General features: G+C 47.6%; 1 protein-coding gene across 1 annotated transcript in view; it reads left to right on the forward strand.

The window, feature by feature from the left end:
• Nucleotides 1-17,389, forward strand: part of LOC148339303 (chemokine-like protein TAFA-2) — a 36,039-nt gene extending 18,650 nt beyond the window's left edge. The window contains exons 3-5 of the mRNA XM_088290581.1: nucleotides 10,483-10,632; nucleotides 12,114-12,238; nucleotides 16,630-17,389. Coding sequence (XP_088146707.1) covers nucleotides 10,483-10,632; nucleotides 12,114-12,238; nucleotides 16,630-16,641 — 287 coding nt within the window. The 3' untranslated portion in view covers nucleotides 16,642-17,389. The remainder of the gene's footprint in view (nucleotides 1-10,482; nucleotides 10,633-12,113; nucleotides 12,239-16,629) is intronic.
• Nucleotides 17,390-18,050: the final 661 nt, after the last annotated feature.

Here is an 18,050-nt window from a genome sequence, read left to right on the forward strand (position 1 = left end):
TGCAACGACGATTCAAATTTTGAACGGCTGCAAAATCGGCAGTCGAAATTTGAGGCGTTTTAATGGCAAAGGAAAAACAAATTTCGATCGAATGATTAAAAAAAACCACAATTCTGGTGGCACGCGACTTGTCGGCCACCGGAACGCTGCGCTTCCCGAACAAAACAACAAAAAGCTCGTCGGCCCAAAATGACTCATCGGCGGCGACGCCACGGCCTGAAGAGGAAGCCCGAAACTTTTTCATTTGACCTCGGAAGATGTCGAGTGATGGCTGGCAAATGTTAAGTTGTGCCTTTGCCTGCCCTTCGGCTCAACCGCTCGATGCGTTTGCGACGTCCCGCGTCGTTTTTTGAGATTTTCCGACCCTTTTCAAACTTGACCGGATGAGCGCCTCGAACGTTCGCCGGCTGCCCGGCATCACGATCGACTCGCGAACGTCTTTGACGCAAAGGTTGTTGTCTTTTTGTCCTGTCACATTTCCTCGTCGTCGTCGTCGTCGAGCAGCAGCAGCCGGCGGCGAATGCGAAGGTGTGTCGCGTGCCGGCGCGCCTTTTCCTTCGCGACGGATTGCAGAGCACGTCGTCATCCATCGGCGGATCGTCGCTCGGACGGGAACAAACCAGTCATCAGATCGTTAGCGAAGCACAACTGCTCTTAAAAACGAACTTTTGCTTTTTAATCCACGTGACTCGCCGCGAGCCACCGAAGACGCTACCTGACGTGAGCGTAGCCCAATCGCGTGCGGCGTTCCGTCAGACGCACATGCTAGCCTGCGCGTGCTAACGTCAGTTAGCGTTCAGACACGACAGTCGGCAAACGTCGACGACAGCGTCCGGCCGAGATGAAGAGGCGAGAGTCGGCCAATCTCCTCCGGAAGCAATTTGGCTTTCGGCTCCCTCTCGTCGGATGACGCCGCTCGCCAAAGTTTGGACGGCAATCTCCCCCAAAAGTGCAACTCGGAGACGGCGTTTGTGTCAAGATGGCGACAGAAAGCACTCTCGCATGCGCGCGCTCCGTGGGGAACGTTCCCTGGCGGGTGCGCACGGACGCCTTCTCACGTGCACGCCGGCCCACATGCGACGGGTGCTCGCGTGCCGTGTCGGCAGACGGCCCGTCTGCCCTCCGCTCCGCGCTTCTCGCTCAACGCCGCTCCATATGGCCTGATAAAAAATGCACGGCGGAAAATTCCACGTGAAAGTTTCATGCCGACAAACGGACGAGCACTCACGAAGATTGAAGAAGAGCCGCGTAGTCCGTCCGTCGCGTTTGCGAACGCTTCGCTTCGGTTCAGCTGGTCACGGCGCGCAAAACGCAATGCTGAGAAATCTTTTCACATCCCGTTCTCGTTCAATGAAGTGAGAATTGCCGACGTTTCGTGTTTGTGCGTTCGATGGCTTTAATCCGAGAAGAAACAAAAACATTGTTGGAGAAAATTCCCGTTTGATGTTCTTCACGTTGGACGACGGCAGCGGACCAATGAAAAGCCAACGGCGTTTGAAAGACATGAAAAGTTGTCGCCGGTCCGCGACGGTGCAAATGACGAGAAAGGTTGCGACGGCGCCGATGCGTTTGAGAAATTGCGAAATACGAGCGCACGTTATCGGACTTGCCGCAAGCGACTCCTTCTCGCTACTTCCCATCTCAAGCGTTTGTCCACTCCTGATGACAACACGAGTTCACTTGAAGTTCATGTTTTTCTTTGGGTTTTTTTTTTTGGGCGTTCCACATGGTCTCGTTCAATTATTTAACGAGCTATCGCCGGCAACTTCTGTAGCCCAAAAAGGCGCCATCAGGCCGGCTCGCTCGTCACCGTCCGTCCGTTTTTGCTTGATTGGTTCGTTGGCGTGCTTGCAGGTGCGACGGCGCTCAGCGGGCCAAAGACGGCGAGGCGGGAGACGAGCAAACGCGGGACGACTTGGACACCAACAAAAGCAAAAGCGCTAAAAGCGCCATTTGGCGTTTGACGTGAGCAAAAGCAAAACAGCCCAAAGCGCTCGTTGTCTTCGTTCACCGGTGCAACAAAAATTGCGCAAGCAAGACAGGCTGACTTTTTCTAATGTGGCCTTCAGGAGTCGCTTGGCTTTTTCTTTTTCTTTTTCTGGGTTTTGCGACGGCATGCAAATGAAATATGGATGATGCAGGCGACAACGAGCGGCGGTCGGAGACTCGTAAACTTCAAATCGGTTTTAATGCAACCTTTGCACAGCCAGAAAATCAAAGTGCAAAATCGTATCATAATATTATGATAATAATTATAAACAAAATGAAATCCCAAAGTACTGCAATCATTGAAATTGTTACGACAATGATTTAAAAGATAATCTCACTTTATTTTTCCAAACAACAGCTGTCAAAAAAGCGCTTTCCGTGCGCTGTCAGGAAATTTGAACACAAGTTAGCAAACGGAAACGGAAGAAGAGAACAGCGACAGACTCACGTTGAGTCCCGAACGAACGAGGTTTCAAAGTGGAGCGAGAGGGGGCGGGGCTTGCCAAACATTCAATGGGAGGTCAAAGGTCACGCCAGAGAGAAGGACCAGCATCAGAAAAGGCGGACATGATGAGGCGCGCGCACGCAAACTGCGTTTGACGAGTGACTCCGTAAATCGCAATATTTGTCCTTTTCGTCACCCGCTCTCGCGTCTCGACAATCGTAACATCTGTCGAGTTGCGAACGTTTACGCCTTCATCCCGGCGATGGTGTGGCGGCCGCTTTTGGGTTTCGGCGTCTCCGTGCCGGCCCGACGGATGGCTCGCTCTTCTCTCGACCGACGTACTTGCGATCAATGCCGATGCCAGGAAGGCGAGAAAGCGGCGAGCTAATGCGCTGCCTCGGCACGTCGCTCTCCCCCGCGGCCTTTTTGATGAAATCCTCTCGGCTTCCCCGTCTGCTTTCTGTCCGCACGCGCTGCCCTCTTCTCTTCCTCTCTCTCTCGCCTTCGCTAATATGACACGTGGCCAACATATGCTCACGGGGCAACTTTCATCAGATTACGAGATTAGAGAAAGTTTTGCGTGCGCATCCTTTTCCAGCTCGTGTCTTTAAAAGGACACAAACACGATGTTTGTCGAGTTGTCAGGCTCGGCCTCTCATGTTGCCTAAATGTGCTTAAGAGGCTTTTATTTTTAGTCTTTTGCTGTTGTGATTTAAATAAAACATCAGTAATGCAGCTTTACTAATCCTCTCTCGCTCTCGCTCGCTCACACACGCGACTAATCCTTGCAGAACCGCAGTGTAAATACTCTGTGGGTTGCACTAAAGCACAAATCACTCAATCCCTCACTGAGTGTTTTATGCTTATTTTGGCTCCGATTAATTGAAATCTTTTTTTTTTTTTAATAGCAGAAACCGATTCCAGAAATACCTTCCCTTCTTTCTGGACGATGTCAATGTTTGTGTTCTAAACTTCTTCAGGATTTGTATGGTTCAAAGATGTCTTTTGCAGTTTGTGAACGTCCGTTAACATGTTGAGCCTCTTTGGGAATGTGGGAGGAAGCCGGAGCAAACGCACGCCAGCGAGCCGCCATGTTGCGCGAGACGGCGCGAATATCAAGTCACCTTTTGCGCCGAAAATCGTACAATTTCATTTTCTGTTTGTACGTAACGCAACGTCATTTCTCTTTTGGAAACGTCAGCGGCCGACTGCCTCGTACGCGAGTCTGCTGGCTTTCCGATGAAAATTTCTTCTCGGCGTCGTCCGCAACAATCTTGGCGACGGAAACGTTTGAGAGATGCGTCTTGCTGACGTCGCCGCTCCATTTTCTCTGCAATGATGACGGCGTCGCCGGGGCATGCGATGCCTTGCAAATGTTTTCTAAAAGCTTTGATTGATGCTTTCCAATGTTGCGTTGGAAGCGCTCTGCAGTCAACGGCATGTATTGCGAGACGTGACTCGAAAAAGGATGGCAAAAAACAGCGGGACGCGAGGTTCCTATTTGGCCCGCAGGCGAACCAACATGGCCTCCTGCCTCACTGCAGGACAACTCAGTTGCTGACAAAGATATCATCGAAGTGGTTGTCACGGCGACTAATCAGCCAACGCGGCCTTCGTCTCTCCATCGCCGCTTCCCTCCTCATCTTTCCAACTCCGGCTCGGCGCTTCGCTTTCATCGGATCGGTGGCGCGAGAGGAAGAACAAAATGCCGCGTGAGGCAAAGTGCCGATGCGAGGGAATCGCGGGCGCCTTTCGCCAATTGACGCGCTTCATGCACCAATCGCGGCGCTCATCACATCGTTAGTCAACGTTCGGTGGCCAACGAGGGCACGCGAAACCAATTTGGATGCGGCGAGCGCATTTAGGAAAGCCGTTGATTGGGCGAGCCGCACGAAGCACGGACTCGCTTCGATCGTGCCAGTCGGGTTGGCGTTTGCGGCGCCTGGTGGGGAGCAAAATCCTTTTCACCATTTCCATCAGGTCACTTGTTTCACCGTTTATTGGTTGTTTTCCGGCTGCGGTGATGTGAACCGGAAGAGCTGATTTCATTCCAACGGGAGGCCTCGACGTTTTGGAAAAATCGGGAAATGTGCCGAGGCAGCGTCGGGCCACCGCGGCAACTTTATGATCCTCAAGCGCCGAAAGAAGTTCAATTTGGAGATGTCGGACTTAAGCCGAGTCAAACTTTAAGCGCAATTGTCCAAAAAGTGCTTTGAAATCCGCTCAGCGATTTTGTTTGGAACACAAAATTTCAAATCGGCTTCTTGACCTCGTCACGGAATAGAAAATGATTTTATCAAAGTACGAAATAATCCAAGATTGAATAATGATGCTGGGAAGGTGTCCATGTTGGTCTTCTTGATCGCTGTGCAGCTTTTGATCACAACAAACTGTTTGCAGCGATTCCACGGAACGTCCTAAAAGGCTTCCGATCCCGCTTTGAGAAAAAAAGTTACTTTGTGACCATTGGAAAGTTTCGATGTTTTGAAATGGACCCGAGTGACACGGTGGACGAGGGGTGGGCGCATCCGCCTCGCACTTCAGAAGATGCCGGCCTTCCCAATGAGCAGTGGAATAAAATTAAAAATCTAGAAATGAACGAATAATTTGGGTCCCCAATACGTTCACGAAATGACGTTTCAATAATAAATCGGGTCAGTTAGCAAAGATGGTGACGTCGCATTTGGTCGTTATGCTGCTCGCAAATGGAACAAGTTGCCAAAAGAAGAGAAGTCAGCCTCAAGTGGAAACGCTTTCAAGTCCAAGTCTTATTTGCGTCGGCCTCAATCGCAAGAAAAACGAATCGAAACCCCCCCCAAAAAAAAAGCTAAATCTGCTGGTGTGGTCCGGCAGAAAGTCCGATTGGCATGCTTCTTGAAACGTTAAGGGCACTTCTTGTAAGAAAACGGAACCAGACCAAGACAAGCACGGGTGCAGCGTGTGCTGAACAAAATCATTTTCAAAAACAAGAGCAGACGTACTGAGGAAGACTTGGAAAAAAAAAAAAAAAAAGAACTCAACAACGTCCGCAAAATCCAAACTCAAAGTCACAAACAAAAACTGGGCGGCGACGGCGAACAAAGACGCGAGACAGCGACTTTGACATTGTCACGAAATGCAAACAAATTGACGAGCCAACGAGGGACGGCCGAGCAAGGCGCAAAAGCTCCGAGGGAGCTGATTGGCTAACGTAAACCAGCCCAGCCGGACGCCATTTGCTAACAAGACGCACAAAAGGAACGCAAAGAAAACGTCAAACCAAAGTCAAAGGCAAAGAAATCAAGTCAGGTCACAAAAGTTGATGCTCCAAAACTTTCTCACTTCCAAAAATTGGACAAAATTCCTCATCTGCAAAAGTTTACGCAACCATTTGGAAAAGTGACGGCGAAATGATTTTTTCAGATTGCCTTCCAAAAATCGAATCATCATTTAGAAACGGCGTTTTATATTCACTTGTGTTATCTTTGTGAGAATTTGAAGAAGAAAAAAAACGGATGGAAGCAAATCGTTTGAATTCGAAACGGATGCTGCAGCCAAAAGTTGGAAAAAGTGAACGGATGAGAACCAAAAGAAAAATGTTGTCATTCTGGACGATTTGCTGCACATTTATTGTCCGAAAACATTCACCCAGCGCTTCATGAATTCGCCTTCCGAGGACGAGGGGACGATTTTGGGAAGAGGCCATTTTTTATTTCAAGGCCGCGCACGAAACTTGCCAGGCGTTTTGAACAAAACCAAATGTTACTTCTGGCCGCTTGAAAAAATGCGAGGATCCCTGACACGAGCGACTTGATGTGTTTGCAGATGCCAGCGGGTGTGTGTGCGTGTGTGTGTGTGTGTGTGTGTGTGTGTGTGTGTGTGGCGCTGTGCATTGCAGCATGTGCGAGTGTCCAATGTTTGACGCAACGTAAGCGGGATGATAGCGAGCCATTTATCTTGATCTGCACGACGACACCTCCACAGCGGGGTGACATAAACAACAACAATAACTCACACACACACACACACACACGCCGTCACATGGACAGTTGATATATTTCTACACACCCGCTCAAGTGAAATACACGGCGCCCGACGTTTACGAGTGGCCGCCCTTTTGCCTGTGACAGAAATCAGAATCTGAAGCTCATCAACATGCCGGCCGTGCAGTCGTTCTTTCTTCTCTGCTCACAGCAAAGACCATCATTTTACATCCGCTTGTCCAGAAGAACAAAAAAGGGAGCCTGATGGTCGAATAAAAAACGCGCCAGCTTCAAATGACGTCCGCGGCCAAAAAAATTGGGCTGCAAATGACGTTAAATGCGGAGAAGGTGGCGGGCCGTGCGTTTCACGCATACGTCGGCCTTCGGTGAAGATGGCCCTCATAACGCCAACATTTCTCACACCACGGCTGGAGAAATAATATACAAAGACACACACTTCCGCATGAGCGAGTGTTGGAGATGCGAGAGCGTCTCTGCAATTAAATCCACACGTTTCCATTCTTGTGTCTTAAAAAAGCAAAAATAGATTTTAGATTTTCAAACAGTCGCCGGGTAAGAATCTGAAGGCCTGGAAAAGAATGTGCCGCTAGGATTATGAAATCTGCCTGGCAACACAAGCTAGCAGAATTCTGATTGGATGAAAACTCACTCGACAAATGTGAGGAGAGGAGAGCAGGAAATGCCTGCAGCACTTGTAGAAAGTCACCTCCAGTCAGGAATTAGCAATTAACACAAGGTTTCAAAGAGCTGGACTGCGTAAACACACACACACACACGCACGCACGCAAGCACCCCCCCCCCACACAGGTTAATGCCTCACTGGTAACGTTGAGTTAATTCATGATAACATTTCCGATGCAATTGCATTGGCCTGCCGTTGAAATTAGCGCTCGGCGGCGTCGGGCCTTCTTCTAATACGTGGCGACTCGCCATGTGTCACCCGGTGTGTGTGTGCGCGTCCCGCGGCATGATGAAGCGAGGCCTCGCTGATGGCGACGTCGATTTTATTGGGGATGGAGACAATGGAACACCATTCGAGCACGTGAAAAAGTCATTTCATCTCACGGAACTTCCAAATGAAAGTAACTTGTAATAGATTACATTTCGTTTCCCTCAGCCAACGCATAAAAAGGATTATTTTCTGCAAATGTTTCATAAAAATGACGCATTTCTTGCCCCCTTCGACAGGAGCTCAATCTGTGCATGTGTCACGTTTTTGTTGAGTTTTTTCTCCGTTTTTCCGTCTTGGGTTTTTCCACACGAGGGTCTCGACGGTTTGTGCGTCAGTCTCCTTTAGGGCTGGCAAACGGGAAATGTATTCATATGCACGGGGACTGAATTTTTCTTTTTTTCCTCGCCTGTGCTCAGCTTTCAAATAAAAAAAAAATCAAATATGGAGAGAATATAAAGCCGACGTTTATGCAAATACCCGAGCGCAGCGTCCAAAGAAGGGCAAAGGCGGAACGTGTTAAAGAACATTCAAGATGGCAGGAAGCCCAAAAAGAGCGGAGAGGGAAATAAAGGAGCGGTCCAAAGTGTTTTCCTGCACTTTTCTCGCCGCTAATTGTTTTGGCAGGAACCAGAAGCGAATTCTAATTTGCCCGCTGTTTACAATTCACAACGGATGTTCCCGTCTCCGAGGAATGTAATCTAATTATTAGCATAAATGCACGGACGTACTTCATGCACTGATGGGAACACGCACGCACACGCACACACACGCACAAGAGCACACCCATTCGTACAATGTTATCTAATTAACAAATGTTTGCAACTCGTGATCCAGTTCAAAACATCTTCCCTGAACACACGAAAGGAAATTCAGCATCAAAGCCATCGAGATTCTTCATCATCATCATCTTTTTGACTTTCCAGTGACGATACGAGTGACACGCCTTGCAAATTTTCAAAAACGTGAGTCGACGTTCCGATGATTTTATTTGATTTTTTTCTTACCTTGACTTGAGAGCAAAAATTTGAGATGCAAGCAGCGTGCGGCTCGTTTGCGTGTGTGGACGCCGTCGAACTCTTTCAACTCAAGTCAGGGTCACGTCACAACAAGCAGCAGTTTGGAACATCGGAAAAGATTTCTGCAAGTGTGGCGTGAAGGTGCCAACCAGAACAAAAAATAAATAAATGATCCGTTTGGAATCGCTTAAAAGTAGCGCCGACTTTGCAGTCAGAGTCAAGTCAAGCTTTGGGATTTCTCTCCGGTCGTTCTGAATCCAAAAAACACGCCCTGCAACTCACAGAGACGAACGACATCCGCTGGTCCAACGTCGCCGGCACGCGCGATAACAACTTGTGTCAACGGAGGCACAACAAAAAACGTCTGATGCTCGCTACCCTGCCGGACGCAGTCGGGGGCAAAATGGGTAAAGTGGGAGGCTCATTTCCGAAATAGCGACACAAGATGAAAAGCTTGAAGACTTTGAGGAAAAAATGTGACTTGACATTCGTCATGCACGAGAAGCTTTTGTTTTTCTACTTGTACAGACGGCAACTTTATGCCTCTGAGGAGTAAACGGTGAGCTTAAGAGACGCGTTTGCATCGTTATGGAAAAGCATTATTTGTGGTGTGGAAAAAAAAAAAAAAGTTGTTTTGTTCGGATGTATAAGGATGCGATTTTCTTTTCTTTTTGCACACACGGAAGGAAAAATGTTGTAAGACAGCGAATGAGCTTGCGCTTTTGCTTTCCAATGTGAACGTTGCAAAGTCCAATCGGCGGCAAATCATCAGAACTCAAAGCGGCGAGCGTTCATATCCAGAGCTGCAAAGTTTATTGTCAAGAAAAAGAAAAGAAAAGTTGTTGTTTCTTTGGCTCGGTTTTTTACGTTGGCCAACAAGCTTGCCAAGCCCGCAAGGAAAAGGCCACGCAAACGAGATGCCAAGTAGAATCACGTGAAGAGAGAGAGAGCAGGACATCGTGAATTACGCGCCGCCCGATGAATGCCGCGAGGCGATCCTCCTCACGTTGGCCAACGAGATGCGAGAGACGACAGCGCCGAGTCAGCTCATTTCAGGTTTATTAGAGTTTGGGGATTTTAATTACTTTGGTTACTTTTTATTTGCTTTTGTTTTTTAAATGTAGTTAGTTTTCATGGTGGCTTTGTTAGTTTTTTCAAAAATGCTTCTTTTAGTTTACTGTCAGTTTGTTTTCGCATTAGCTTTTGTTTTTTTGTTTTTTTAAAAAAGTGTTTGACACGCATTCAAGATTTTTTTTTGACTTGAGAGCAAAAATTTGAGATAGGAGCTGCACGGTCGCAGTCAACTCAACTTGGCTCACGTCACAAGCGGCTGCAGTTTGCCACTTTTGACGATTGTTCAAAAATAAGCCTCAAGCTTCTGATTTCCAAGCCCAGTTGAGGTTTACGGTCCGACGAAACATGAAAGGAAAACAACGCATTTAAAACAACCCCAGGAAATTGCGTCATTCATTTGCGATAATTGGCTCCAAATTCAATCTGAAAAAGGTCCGATTGTCAACAAAAGTGCTCCTGTGGGGGTCGTTCGTCAGCGAAAAGGTCAGAGCGCTGATGAAGATTCTTCTTCATGTTCCGATCGGATTCGAACCGCATTCCGGACGATTTTGCCAACAACGCGAGGCGCTAAACTGCAAACCACTCGCTTGCTTTTTCACACCTGCCAAGCAAAAGCAAAAGCAAAAGCAAAAGCACGGTCGGCAAAAGTCAAAGAGGAAAACGTCAGAGTTTCTCTCCACGTGTGCCATTTTCATATTTTCTCAGAGAGCGTCGCTCTTCACTTGTGTGCCATCTTTTGTCTCTTTCAATTGTCATCCGAATACATCTTGAAAGTAAAGTACGCGAGGTTGCCATTTCTCTCCGACTTGGTTTGTCCTTGAAAACTTGCAGCGACGCGACAAAATGTTGCCGTGACTCAAGTGAGAGGGCGCGCATCCGACATGGCAGTCACAGCCGACACGCTTCGTCCCTCCCAAAAAAAGAAGAAAAAAAAATGGCTTTCAAATATTCGCAAACGACTCTTTGACTTCTTTTAACACACGTGCGTGTGCGTGTGTGTGTGTGTGTGCGTGTGTTGTGCAGTGCACGTGAAGGCAGGCACGTGCGAGGTGATCGCCGCCCATCGCTGCTGCAACAAGAACAAGATCGAGGAGCGATCTCAAACGGTCAAATGTTCGTGCTTCCCCGGACAGGTCGCTGGCACCACTCGGAACATGCCGTCGTGCGTCCACGGTACGTACGCATTTCGCTTGCGGTCCGTGCGCGGCGGACGGCGGACAACGCGAGCTTACCAACAAATGAAGGCGCTCGCTCTGAAGTTCATTTTAGCCACGCCGACTCTTAAAAGTTGCAACTCGGGAAGCCAACGCGCCAACTGCAACACCGTCACTTTCCGTTCCGACGGCCGTTCTTGTGATCCGACTCGCGACGTGGAAAGAAACTCGTCTTCTGAATCGGAAGCATTCGAATCATTGCAAAGCGTGAAAATTGTGTTGCGCTTGCGAACAAACAAAGAAAATACGTCACGTCCCAAAAATTGAGGAACGGCGAAAAACATCTCGATCATCTTCCAATTTAGGACCGGAAAGTTTCAACGATGATCTTCTTTTCAATGTTTTCAAAATAAATCTCAAAATGTCGACATGAACGGAAAGTCGAAAGCCCGAATGAAGAAATCTAAAGACGCAATTTATATTTGCGTAGGAAATCCGTCTTTGGAAAATGACGTTTCTTGTCGTCGTCAAGATGCGATTGGAGGCCGTCAGAGGAAATTAATTCCGAAATTGTGAGCGAACGCAGAAAATACAAAATGCATAAAAACCGGATGGAATCAAAACGGAAACAAAAAGCGTCAAAATTTGCCACGCAGGTTGCGCAACCTCACAAAATGTGAAAGCAAAGTCGCGCTCGTGTCTCGATGGCGCCCGGCCATTCAAAACGTTTCGCCCAACAGACGGAGCGACAACTTCAACGCTAATCTCGCCATGACCTGTCATCAAATTTGCTCTTAAATTCCCGCCCGGGAAAGGTCCCGACGGCGAGCGCAAACGCGGATGCTCGTCTCGCCGATGTTTGCTCACGGCACACGTCGCTTTTGATGCGACGTGATGTGCGGCGGGCAAATGTGCTCGCAAGCCCGAGAGATCGCAACGCATCTCGGATGTCTGATGAATATCTTGCCCCCGGTTTTGTCCTTTTGGATTTGTTTCCACTTGAATTGAAAATGCAAATGGGGCCCCGCGTACTGATTAAATTCGCATGACACGATCGGACCCATCGCAGTCACGCAGACCACCATCATAAATAATGAAAAAGAAGAAAAAAGCACAGATTGTAAAAAAAAGAAGAAACCGATACGTGTCGTTTTGAGCTCATCTTCAAATGATCTCGTTTTAGCCACAGAGGAACATCCGCTGTTCTATTTGGAAGCTTTCGGGCGTTGCGAGAGTCATGGCGTGAAAGCGCTCCCGTCTACGTCGAGACTCGATGCTACAAAGCTTGCGCTCACGAATGCTTGCAAGAAAAATAGAAATAATATATGGAAATAATTTACACTTGCGAGGCCATTTTCAAGACGGACCTTTCCAGAGAAGCTCTCGCGTGAGTCGAGGCGGTCCGAGTCGTGTGTTAATTTCATCCTGTCGGATTCATTCAAATTCATGTTTTGTTTTTTTTTTGTCCACTCCATATCCTCGCGCCTTTTTTTTCCCCAGCGTCCATCGTTGCTCAGAAGTGGTGGTGTCAGATGGAGCCATGCATGGAAGGCGAGGAGTGTAAGGTTCTTCCGGACCTCACAGGATGGAGCTGCAGCACCGGCAACAAAGTCAAGACCACCAAGGTGGACAAACACACCTTTTCTTTCTCCAACTCTCGCATTTTTCTTTTTTTGCTTTTATTGTTGCTTTCTCTCTCAAAGCGACGAGCGCTCTGCTTCTCGTGGGCTGTCCGGCGTCGCTCGGAATTTTTCTTCTGCTTTCAGACTGACGTTGGTCATATGTTTGCACGCTAATCTAGCGACGCGTTTTTACACTTCACGCGGACTCATACGATGCCGTGGTGCAGGCGAGCTAAAAGATGAAAATGAAAAGAAAAGAAAAACTCGTCTGCAGTGCCAATTTGTGCACCTGACGCTTCCCGTTTGATATGAAGAAGTTGAAGTCGATGACAATGAAAACAATCCTCAAAGCCGTCGTATTTGTTCGCATTCCAAACGAGAGCGGCCTTGACTTTAATCACGCAGAATCATAAAAGTAGACGGGCCTTTCGGGCCGTTACGTCGCCCGTGTTCCGTGGTAGCGAAAAAAAGGAAGTGACCAGAACATCAAGTTGACGGCGTTTCCAAAGCGCACATGAAATTTCGGTGGAAACTGCCAAACAGGTTCAAGCGAAATTCTGCGGCCCACTTCCGTCCTGACTCCGTTTCACATGATTTGTCTCCATCTTTGTTTCGTTTGGCTTTTTGGGGTTTTGCCCCGCCCCTCCACTTGACTTCTCTCTTATTACGTTGTGTTATCAGCCACTGAGGAAAGGTCAGCGCTTCGGAACGAGATGCACGCCGACTTCATTCTCACCGGCCGCTCACGGGTGTGCGACCGCCTCGGCTCGCAAATTCTGCACGTGGGTGTGGGTCGGTCTTGCCCGCGTGAGCGCAGTGCCAGCGTGTGTCTGTTTGGAATGCATTGAGCTTTTTTTATTTTTTATTTTTAATGCATCGAGCTCTCCAACGAGCGCCGAAGCGTCCGTCGCATCACTCCAGGAGACGTTTGCGCAAAACTCGCGTCATCTGCACCGCCTCTGGTCCGAACCGCCATCTTGCTTCAACGTTCATTATTCATGACGAGGTGCAGACATTTGTTTTCGGCCTTAATAATTGATTGGAGGTGTGGCCAAAGAAGGGAGAGTGCTCCTTTTTGGGTTTCAAAAAAAAAAAAGAAAATGAATGCACGATGCATCGCTTGCAGCCGTCTCACGCGTTCTCAGCGTTGACGAGTGTTTTCACTCGAGTGACGATGGCACCGCTTCCCTCTCTAAAGGAGGACGAAATCCAAGATGGCCCATTTTTCGCCAACAAGCTCAGTTCATACATTTTATGATCATGAAACGAAAATGTATTATTTTCTTTTCATTTTGGAGAAATTAGCAAATAAAACTTAACTTAACTCATTTGCTGCCATTGACGGCTAAAGACGTCAAAGATCCTTTTTTTTTCCGGCTGGTCGTGAATGAGTTCATGAGGAATATGGCCACACCCCCTCCGCTCTCTCCGTGTTTTGGCGAGTGTCATCGAAGGAACCGATTACAAAGTCGCCATTGGAAATCGTTGAACTTCGCTTCAAACGTCCCAAAATTCACGTGGACATCCCGACCTCAACATTTCTAAAGGATGCAGATTTACACGGCAACGAGGAACTGTGGAAGGGAGCAGAGCGGCATCGACGAAGGCTGGGAGGGGCGCACACTCGCGTCCTGCTTTTTTGCTGACCACGACCGACAATTTGAAACAGAACAGCCGGAAATGTGGAGTCAGCCTCCTCGCTGGAACTTTCACTTTTTTTTTTCCTGCCTGGAAAGTTTAGTTGGGAATATTTCTCAAGGGTTGCATTCGGTGTCAGGTTGTCGAGGAGGTGGAGGAAGAGGAGGACCCAAAAATGCAGGAAAGTGCGGCACCAGTCACTTTTTTAATTGAAGAAACAAAAAGAAAAGAAGGAACTAAAAAAAACCCGAAAGTGCAAAACAATGACTTGACTTCAGAAAACTAAAGTTGACTCGGCGACACTGGCAACAAGAACGAAAATGTCCACGGACAACCGACAAAGGCAAATCACCGAGCAGAAGTGAACGACAACACGGAAGTAAATCCAAACAAATTGACGAGACAACGAGACGCAAAGGCTCGGAAGGAGCTGATTGGTTAACGCGAGGGCCGAGACGAGCACAATGAACATGACGAGACACACCAAACACCAGGAAAAAACTAAATCAGAAAGCAAAAACCACAAATATAGATCACGACATTCGGTCTTTAATCGATTATTTGTGTGCTAAATGAAATGAACCTTTGCCAGATGATGGAAAGCCGTGTTCTTTTTTTTTGTTTTTTTTAAATTTATTTTCTCATTGTTGCTGAGGTCAAGATGCACCGGCATCCAGATCGATACCAGCACACACATTCTGATCGTCCCATTAAGGCCCGCTCGTAAATTGAAACTGACGATGGACTGGCGAGCGCGAGAGATGAGAGAGAGATGAGATGAAAGCTGTAAAAAGAAAGAGCGAGCCACATGGGGGGGGGGGGGGGGGGCATGTAGCCTGGAGAGGAGGTGGGAGGAAGATAAAGCAGTAAAGCAGAGTTGAAAGCAAGAACATCGCAGCTGGTCCGCCGACGATGAGCTTGAGCTTTTGGCGCAGAGCGCCGACTTGGTGGCGAGGGGGAGGGCGAAAGGGAGGAGACACATCACAGCTCCATCCATGCCAAATAATATCATGCCAATGAGCAGCCACACGTCGCTGGGCTGACACAGAGCGCCGTGCGAGCATCTTGTTTGTTGCGCGAGCGCGTCGTTCAAGACAGAAAAGAAAAACAAAAAGTATTCGGACAGGCCTCGTTGCGTTCTTATTTTGATCCCTCCACGCTGATATTTTGTTCTTCTTTTTAGCAGCATCTTAGGGCACCACAAAGCTGAACCTTTCAGAAAAATGACATTTGAAGAGTAATGAAGTCAAATTGCCATTGGAAATGAGAACACACATTAAAACACAAAGAGCAGAAGAAGAGCGACAGTCTCATGCCAATGAATCCAAAATGTCTTCAAACAAGTTTTCAAAGTGGACAGAGAGGGGGCGGGGCTTGCCTAACATTTAATGAGAGCTCATTCGTGAGGGAAGGAGCGGCATCAGAAAAGGCTTCGCTTCGTCCTCGGCACCTCCGGCAGCCGGCGGGTCCGTAGGGGGGAGGAGCTCAGAGAGGTATGCTGGGGCGAGGCCATGTCAAGATTTAAAGATGCAAAGAGAGGCCAAGTTTGGGGTGATGTGCTCCCTCTTCCGAGCTCCACTTAAAAGACGAGCGGCAGTATTTTGGCGCAACTGGAGACGCTTGAGAGAAACACCAAAGTATCTGTTGCTTGTCGTGACCTTAAGATATGTTAGAGAATTGTACACTTCCAAAAGTGTGGAATCAGTTTGCAGAAGACCAAAAAAGACTTTTGGTGGTGAATACTTTTTATGTAACGGCCAATTGGTGTCCGCATCTTATTAGACATTTACGATGAACAATTTCTTTGAATTTGCTGCAAAACACGTCCGCTTTTATTTGGGGACAAACAGGACATGATCCAAAATCATTTATCAGCTTTGCAAAGTCACTCGTACACTTGTACGCTTGTTGTCACCGCGGCATAATCAGGCCACCTGCGGGCATATTTACACACAAGCGCCTAAAGGGACTCGCTACGTTAAACGATAGCAGGCAGAGCGATACAGCGGTGTGTGTGTGTGTGTGTGCACTGGCGTGACAACAAACACCCAAAGAGTCTTTGACGAGAAGCCCGAAGCCAATGAGAACGGGCCCCGGCGGTGATGGCGCCACAGAGCCAGCCCCGGTACACTCCAAGCCTCCCCCCGGCTGCCAGCTGGGAGGCAAAAAGGGAAAAAACCTTTTTGGGTGCTCTCCTGACGATGGCTGGCCTTCAACACTTGGCACCTGGCGTGGACAAAAGACGGCCTCCCACTAGACGGGACCGCAGTTGTTGTTAGGAAACAAAGCCAGTGGGAGTTGAGGCAGAAAGATGACGCAAAAAAGCCTCGCACACGATTATTTGTGACATCCGCTGTTCGGCGACGTCTCCTAAAAGCTGCAAATGACTTAAAAGCGGTCGGACAGCCAAAGAAAAATGGAAGCTGGCGAGGTAACGCTACTAAAGAGTCCTCATGATTACAGCGGCGGTCCCCACAAACACACAAAGTGACATGGCAGCACGCCAGGTGCTGAGAGCGAGCGGGCGGGCGGGCATCACTCCAGCTGCGTCTTGTTTAGTCGTGTGCCGGCCGTGCGCTTGTTGCGCCGACAAGCATCACTTTGCATTCCTTTCAAACGGACCACTCAGAATGTTTCACAGCTGGCACGTGATCAGCACCAGCGGTCGTCACAAATTTTCTCAACTTCTCTTTTATTTATTTTTTGGGGCATTCCTGGTTTTGACCCACGTTTTTGTTTTTGTCTCGGTTTTTCAGGTGACCCGATAGTTGAGGAAGGCAAGTTTGCGGCGGCTGCCGTGATTTTGCAGCACGACGACCTGCAAACACGCTGCAAACATCTCCTGATGGACTTGAGCGAAGATTTCGTTTCATTTCTCCGAGGACGTCCGGGGAATGGCGGCCGGACGAGGCAGGACTTGGATGTCGCCCGACCGACCCGAACTTGCTGCAAAGGACTGCGTAACGCCACACCCTTGACCCAAACGGCAACTTGAATTTTTTTTTCAAACTATGAAGTGAAAACGAGTGGGCGAACGAGATTTTCCTTCCAGCGAGCGATATTATTCAAACCTCTTCTCTGACTTTGTGCCGTTCCGTAATTACACGGGCAATTGTCGGGCTTTGGATTTTGTAAAGAAAACATGACTAGAAACACGGATCACGCACACTTTGAAATTGAACACACATTGCGAAAGATCGAAATTCGATCAAATGTCTCCGTCAAAGCTCTAAAAATGTTTGAACTTTGTAGGAATAATTTACGTTGAAAAGTTTGTGGTTTCTCCGCATTTCTTATTTCAACAGACGGTCTTTTTTCTTTTTCCGTTCAAGGTTTAGTTTCGACTGCTATCAATGAAGTGTTACGGTAAACACGTAAAAGGATTCCTGGATTCCGTGGGGCAAAAAGTGGAGTGATGCTCAAATGGTTTTAATATCTGAGTTTTTAAAGGCCTGTTAACCGCTATTGAGTATGTGTCAGTATTATATGAAATGAATAAAGCCTTTCAAAAGGAAATGTTACTTTTTGTTTGTATGGACAACTCAGGTGGATCACAATTGACAATCTAAAGTAACGATTACGAGACAAAAGCAACGAAAACGAGGGCTAGTCATTCATTCCATTTCAAAGATTTGGCTTCAAAGAGCTGATCATCGTAAAGTTTTCTTTTTTGTTGAAAATGAAACCCTCCGTCACATTTGGGCTTTCGTTTTGGTAGTCGATCATCAGAATCACATTCAGGACATTCCATATGGCGTCCCCCAAGGATCAATTCTTAGTCCTCTTTATCTTCTCTTCGTTGTTGTTTTTTTTTTTACTCTAATATTGTAAAAAGTACATTCAATATATATATTTATTTTATTTATTTATTTTTTTAATTCCTGGTATTTCCCGTCAAATATTTGCGTTTAGTATAACTGCGATTCCATCGACACGTCATGTGACCAGATTCCCGTAAAATACCGCTTGAATTAAATCTCACTTTTAAAAAGGAATTTGCAAGCTCACGACATTCCATTTGGTCATTTTTTTCCTTTCGTACACTTGTGAAATAATGAAGGGTGACTTCATGTGATGTGTTTAAATCTTCAAGTGGGACATCTGGAGAAGAGGAAATTCTTCTTAGGTGATCCACATGTCAAATAAATTGCGGCAGTGCGACAAGTTTAGTGCCAGT

Source organism: Idiotropiscis lumnitzeri, chromosome 3 (genome assembly GCF_059441095.1).
Source record: "Idiotropiscis lumnitzeri isolate Australia: NSW breed Sydney's pygmy pipehorse chromosome 3, RoL_Ilum_1.0, whole genome shotgun sequence".
Lineage (NCBI taxonomy): Eukaryota > Metazoa > Chordata > Actinopteri > Syngnathiformes > Syngnathidae > Idiotropiscis > Idiotropiscis lumnitzeri.